The following is a 7,358-nucleotide window of genomic DNA, read 5'->3' as shown; positions in this document are numbered from 1 at the left end:
CAATAAGCCCAAGTAACTAAGGGACTTAAAAAAAAGGCACATCAAATGAGAGCTCGGGTCCTAAGAGGCTATAGCTGCCTCAGCTGGAAGCTGGGAATGGACCCTCCTTCTACACCTCTTACTCCTATACGCTCATGATACCATCTAAATGGACCAAGGACAATGGTAACAATCGTTTAAAATAACTGTATCGCCCCACCAAAGGGACAGCTTTGTTACATCCTTTTATGGTGATCAGCCTCCCTTCTGTGTCTGAAGCCCCAACTCTTGTCCTCTTTGTTGTGGGTCTTGGTTTAAGGCCACAACAAAGACTTTGGTCCTAGTGTGTAGAGGACTGTGTCAGAGACTTTAGACTTTTTGTTTACTGATGTTTATGGTGAAGTTTTGTCATTTGATGTGTCATTCGTTCACATCTGACAGTTTTTTTTTTTATTCTGTATCTAACACTGTATTAAAAGCTGCACTTTATCACTGTCCCTCTGGTCTTGGTATTTTATATCTTCATGCTACACCTTCTTCTCCCTCTCCCTTGGTTGTGAACGTAACAGGTGTTTGCAGCATTTAAACTGTAGAAACAAATGGAAATGGACCAACTATCTCAGATGTTACCCATAGTGTTTGGAATGATGAGCATAAACCCCGCTGAAGATATTAAGCTACATAACTTTATGGCATTACTGGGTAATACGTAGGTCAAAGGTTGATCTAACTGAAGATCTAGACATAAAATACATGGCTGTTCACCGTATTGGAACTGCCAGGTTACAGCATTTGATCTGTTGGAGACATTGACCATATAAGACAGAGGTTTCCAAATCCAGGCCTCAAGTGCCGACCTCCTGCAAGTTTTTCCTCCTTCGGGGTTTTCCAGAAACCCTGCCATTATCTGTGGTTGATTACCTGGATCAGGTGAGTTCACCTGATAACGCCGGGTTCACACTGGACTCGGAAGCGGCGTGAAGCGGAGTCCGCGCAGCGTCTTCTCCTCTCTGTGGTTCAGAGACGTGCATTTTCCCGCAACGGTTGGCAGGCACTTCTGCTAGAGCTTTTTTTTGTTTGTTTGTTTTTGCCATAATGGGTAATAAGTTAATAACCTAAAGATATTACCCCGTGTTTCTGCTAAGAGGAACTGCTCTTTGCCTCTCTGTTGTTGTTTTGCATCCAAAACCCAAGGCCCCGCCCACCCGCTCCACAGCTGGCCCACTATGTTGATCTGCGTGCTGTTTTGTGTCTGTGAGCGTCCGTGTTGTGATTGTATGTTTATTTTCATCTCTACAGTCTGTTTAGACACAAAAACATTTGTCAATTGTGGCGTTTTACTGTGAAAAATTGGTTATATTTTGAAAAAAAAAACGGATTTTCTCATGTAGCTTGATGTAACTTCCTGCCAGATTTGACGCGAATCGCTCACGGCTCGCGCACAAAATAGAGCAGACACGCGCAAGTCCACTGCGGAGGACCGCGCCAGGTGTGAACCTCGCCATAGGTTAACATGGGCGCCGAATGGAAGCTGCCTCTCTTCCGCGCCGCTTCCGCATCCAGTGTGAACCTGGGGTAAGAAGTTGCAATGACAGGTTGGTTGGAAAACATGTAGAATACTGGCCCCCGAGGCCTGGATTTGGAACCTAGTAAGTATGCAAATGGTTTTGGCTCAAATGAAATGAAGTCACATTTTCAGTTTCTTCTCCACTACAGTTGTTTAAATGCTTAAAAAAAGATTAAATATACCAGTGAAAATCCTGTGGTAAAAAATAATTAGTTTCAAAAAAGTAAGTAAACAATGGTAAACATTTTTTTCTAACTTAATGAAATGCTGAAATAAAAGAAAGCTGGAAAGAGAGATGGCAGGGCTCTGCCTTCATCTGTGCTGGCACTCGTCTCCTCACAGCGGCTTGCTGACAGTTGTCTTCCAGGTTCCCACCTTTCGCTCAAGAGTCGCAGAAGTGACTCTTCTGCTACATCCTCTGGGTCCTTTGAACCATGACTCAGCCCCAAATTCGTTGGAGGGAATTCTGCCAGTGGTGTTTTTAATCACTTGGCATTGCAGCTCTGCAATCCTTGGAGTTGCAGCTTTAGACGGCATTCCTGCAAATGTTCAGGACTGGTTTCCTTCTCCCAGTTGGCTGTCTGATCCTGAGATTGTGCTCAGTCTTTATCCCAACCAGGTATGACTGACTGAGCGCAGCTGAGTGTCATAATGTCATCAGCCCACCCATTAAGCCCCAGCTCAAGGATGAAACAACTTGAAAAAAATAAATTGACAGAAGAAAATAAAAGCCTTCAAATCAAAACTGCTCTATAAGAACACTCAACAAAGCTGCAAACACAGGTGTAAACACCATTGTGATAAGGAGTGATGGTGAGCCGGAGCCTAAATACCATAGTTTCGCTATTTTGTGTGTGTGTGGGGGGGGGTGTCAAAGAAGAATTTTAAAATCAATTTAGAGAATTTTTATTCCCCATAAAATCTGTAGCTGAAATAAAATTTGTTGGATATGAGATAAGACTCAATTCAATTATTGTACCAATTTTCCCCTTTAAATGATTATATTACATATTGCCTTTTATTAGGATTAATTGAACAAGCTTAAACACAATAACATTGAATTCACTTTGACCAGCCAGGTAAAACTGTCCAGAACACTCAAAAATCCAAACTCATTTGTTGCGGAGAAAAAAAACAAAAAGTAATATTGAAAGAGAAACAGAAAAAGAAAATGACTTTATAAAAATGAACATTAAATAACATGCTGAATTGATCATGCACAGTGAGTTTTACAAAGCAGATGGCAGACTTTAAAAAACAAGAAAAGAAAACTATTCCAAGTCTATTTCTAACAGTCCCAGTTTTACTATAAAGTCTTAAAAAAATATTAACATTTAAATCGACTCATTATGTTGTTTTGTACAGAAGGCAAGAAACAGCCATGTATGCTAGTTTGTTTTTTTTAGTTTTTTTTCTTGAGATGATAACTCTCATGATTATCTCAATGAAAAAAGATTTACATGTTAAAATGTTTTTCTTTGGAGATCAGTAAATGTCTCTAATCTGTTTCTCAAATGACTGGATAATTAGAAAACTGTTTCTAAAAGACAACATTTGCACAATTTTTTCCTGAGTTTGACCACAACTTGAGTAATCACTAATGATGTAAGGATATAATAAGGATATCCAAAATGTTGAGATGCCATCCTCATAACCATTTTACCATCCAAGGATCCATCTTTCAATGGCAATCTTTTCTGTTTGCATATATACAGGTCTCCTTGGACTCCCTCATGCTTCTCTGCCTTTTTGACTTTCTTGAGGAGAACTCAAGAGCAACATAATTGAGCCCATCATCTTCATCACCCTGTGAAATGATAATAAATATTTAAAGAAAGTGTTTAGATGTTTAAATATATTCTGATAAATATTAATAGATCTTATGTGAATTATCCCATATACACCAGTGTTTCTTCAGGATAAGTGTTGTCTTATGATTGTAATACTGGCACAAAAGTATTCATAGTCAACAGTTAAAAATTTAACACATTAGTTTGCAAGTTAACATGATGTAGCAACAACAACCTTTGGATGTAAATAGGTAATTCATAATCTGGTTAGATGCTGAATGCTTATCCACATAAACCAAAATAATTTAAAAAAGTCCAAATCAATCTCTACATAAACTCTGAACATATTTACCTGATTAAATAAATAAAAAATAAAAAACATATTATGCAAATTGTTGCTATAAAATAATCACAGATTTTGCTATTCTTCCAATGTCTCATTTTCTTTATGTTTTGTGTTGCCTGTGTCTCTTGTTTCGCCTGGAACGCTCTTGGCCCCTCCCTATTTGGTTCAGGCACTGCTGCGAATGTATGACCCCAGATGACCCCACTCCCAAATTCAACATACCTACGATAGCACAAGGGTTAAAACGATTCACTTTTTGTGAAGTTTAGAACTCTCTAAAACATATTTACCAAGTCAGTTTGTTGATCCCCATCCGGTCCGTCACTTTCAGCATGAGTATAAGGTTTACCATCTATTGAAAAAAAAAAGAATAAAAAGCAATTATTTTATGTAGTCTCTCCATATTTCAATTTCTTAGAATGAAACTGGAACTTATTGAGTTGTAGCACACTTCTACTGGAATAGATGTCTCCTTTCCCTGTTCGTTCAAACACATTGTTTTTGAAGCTTTAGTGTTTGCTTTAGATTATGAGAACAATCAATTTGTGAATAATATTTCACTACCTTTACCTCATTTAATAATCTTTGTTGTCATTGAACACAGTTTTGAAACAGTATAAAGTCATTAAAGGAGCTAATTAAAGCTCCTTTGGCATAAAAAAACACTCTTAAACAATTGAGATGCTAGTTTTAGGAAGATGTTTGTACTGTTTGCACGACAGTGAGTTTTTACCCAACCGCAAGAGTCGAGATACAAGGCTATATCTATACTCCGTTTAGTCCTGCGGCTTTGTGTGGGTTTACAGCCTTTGTTGTTCAAATTTTCTTGCATTTGATTCTGCTATGCGATTGTAAAGTTGCTGAGCAGCTTTTTCCTTCTCAAAGCAGAAACAGTAATGGTTTCAGGTGTAGGAAACAAGGCCAGAGTTCTTCAAGTTGTCTAATAGATTTGACTTGACCTGGAATGTGTTGTGCAATTCCTCCACTGTGAAATATCATTACCCATTGTGTCTGACACAGCCTTGGTTTGTAAGATGCTGTAAACTTTTCCATACCTGCTTCAAGTGGGTGTCAGTCTAATGCAGGCGTCACCAACCTTAACGAAACTAAGGGCTACTTCATGGGTACTGACTTATATGAAGGGCTACCATTTTGAAATAACTAATTTACTTAGTTCGCCTTTAGTTCTACATTATTAATAATGATTCTCCTCTATGTGAAGACACTGATTTCTCACCATATTAACAATAATGACAACAAGCTAGGAAACAAATATCAATATTCAGAACTTTAATAATCTCAACAGATCTTGTCACATTTTGAGGTAATGACCAAATGCGATGTTTTTAACAAAATTATAACTATTATTAATGAATTATTAATTAATTAATTATAAATATTATTAGTGGATCTAAGCTCCTCAAACACTTTAATTCAGTCTCATGTACCCGTCCCTTTATTTTCCTTAAACCTCTGAACAGGTTGATTGACAGATCCCACAGCAGACAAGAATCTGCACATGGTGCGTTCACTGAGCTCTGGACATAAGCGAACCCAAACAGCCACTCGGCCGAACTCCGTCCGCTACACACTTTGTCATTTTTATACAATCCGCAGCTAAATCAGTTTTTCAGAGAAAACGCCAACACTATTTAATCAAATCGATTATATACAGATCAGTGCCGGTGTTCTATGTTTTCTCTGATAAACTCCTTCGTTTTGCTGCTGATATCCGGTGCTCAGTGAATGCACCATGCAGAAACACTCAGCAGCTCTGGGTTCTGTTTCCATTACACATGAAACATTAACCAAATTCTAGGAATTTAGAAAAAACACAGAGACGCAATGACATGGTTTCATAATAATGCAATAAAACACAAACCAACTCACGCCATAAGTCACTAAAAACACGGCGATGAATGAGAACAAGTATTTTTTTATGTGATTCCCTAAACGGGAGCATTTGGGTGACGTCACAGCTCTGTCTGGGACGCGTGCAGCGAGTGAGAAGCCTGTTCAGCGATTAAAAGAAAAAGCATTCTAACAAGTAAACATCTGAAACATTTCTTCTGTTTGAAAACACGGCAACATTCATTCAAGTTTCTGTCACGGCTCTCGCACTCATGAGACTTCAGGCTCCAAGCTGCAAAAGTGCGTCTGCAGATGAAGCGATGAGGAAAGGAGGAGGAGCTGCTCGATTCCGTATGACCCGCAATTTCTAAAGAGCTGTGACGCTGTGGGACCTCTCGATGCGCCTACTGTGCAGCGCTCAGGGCAGAAACTTCATACCGAGAAGCGCATTTATTTCGAAAAAAGTGTTTCCATCACAGTTTTGCCAAAAATGTCTATTTCGATACATCCCAAATACCACCTCCTCTAAGCGCAAAAACGTTTTTTCGAAAAATGCGAGTTTTTTCTAAATTGTGGTGTTTCCATTAGGAGAATTTGTTATCGAAATTCCAATTCGCGAAATGTCAGAGTTAATGGGAAAGTAGCTGGGGAAATAAAGGGAGGGGGCTGGTTCACTCAGGCGTTTGAGGAGCACAGCTCCACTAATAAGTAAAAGAACTGACCAAAGACAACTTTTGTGGAGTGTTTTCTTCTATTGTTTTTGTTTTTAACCACAAAATAAAGAATCTTAAAACAGGTAAAGTCTCGGTGTCTCCATGAGGGAAAGGGAGAACGAGACGCTTCATTCTTTGTTGTCAATTATCTCGTTATAATGATGTGGGATAGGCAGTTTTTGGCTTCAGCAATAATAAACATATATTTTTAAGATGTTTTAATTTTTAATTCTTTGCAAAGGCAAGTGTGATTTCAAAAATTGCATCACAATAAAATGCAATTTTCGAGCAGCTCACAAGTGAGTCGTGCTATTTTTAGAAGAGACCTGCGGGTGACTTATTTGGTGCTTGAGGGCGACCTGCCCCCTGGGGGCCCCGTGCTGGTGACCCCTGGTCTAGTGATTCTGTACTTTTTTAAGTTTAAGTTTACGTTTAAGTTTTATTTATTTATATAGCGCCTTCAAATGGCCATTGGCCAAACAAGGCCAATTGTTTTTGTTCTTCATTTTTTTTGTTTTTAAGTTCTTCTGCTTCAGATTAAATATGATTAAATCTATTTAACCTCCTGTTTGAGTACATTTGAAAGTCTTGGAAAACTTACCCTTGCACTTGTTACAAACTGGATTTTGCCTTTTCCAGGTCAGAATTAAAACAAAATTTGCCAGTACGCAGCAGGCCAGCAGTGTTCCAAGTATAACAGCATATGGACACACGCCTTGATCTGAAATCAGACAATATCACATCCAATTACTTTACTGTGCATTTAGTACATTCTAAAGTGCATTTTTACAATTTACAATAAATAAAAAATCAAACAAACATGTTGAAATTATGATTAATTAAAACAGGATTTAAAAAACCCATAGATGACATTTTGGCTGCATTTTCTGCATGTTGAGACATAACATGATCAGAGCACGGCTGCAGAAAGTTCAGCCTGAACTATTATGAAATGACTTTTCTTTATTACAGTAATGAACACATCATAATTACTTACTAAAAAGCCAAAAGACGGAGAAGATTGGCTCCTCACAACACTCAAATAAACTGTAACTGTGTCGTAAAATTGTTGTTATTTTCAGCAACAGCACTTATAATCAGTATAGATAGGT

At 38.2% G+C, this 7,358-nt stretch overlaps 1 protein-coding gene across 1 annotated transcript in view; it reads right to left on the bottom strand.

Moving 5' to 3' along the window:
- Positions 1-2,386: 2,386 nt before the first annotated feature.
- The window catches only part of LOC112153698, an 11,380-nt gene continuing 6,408 nt past the window's right edge, over positions 2,387-7,358 (bottom strand). The window contains exons 4-6 of the mRNA XM_036213785.1: positions 6,848-6,967; positions 3,973-4,034; positions 2,387-3,353 (exon numbers count right to left, since the gene is read on the bottom strand). Coding sequence (XP_036069678.1) covers positions 3,228-3,353; positions 3,973-4,034; positions 6,848-6,967 — 308 coding nt within the window. The 3' untranslated portion in view covers positions 2,387-3,227. The remainder of the gene's footprint in view (positions 3,354-3,972; positions 4,035-6,847; positions 6,968-7,358) is intronic.

The sequence above is a fragment of the Oryzias melastigma genome, linkage group LG10 (assembly GCF_002922805.2).
Source record: "Oryzias melastigma strain HK-1 linkage group LG10, ASM292280v2, whole genome shotgun sequence".
Taxonomy (NCBI): domain Eukaryota; kingdom Metazoa; phylum Chordata; class Actinopteri; order Beloniformes; family Adrianichthyidae; genus Oryzias; species Oryzias melastigma.
Note: the sequence above shows the minus strand (reverse complement) of the source record. Positions and strands in the feature narration are given on the sequence as shown.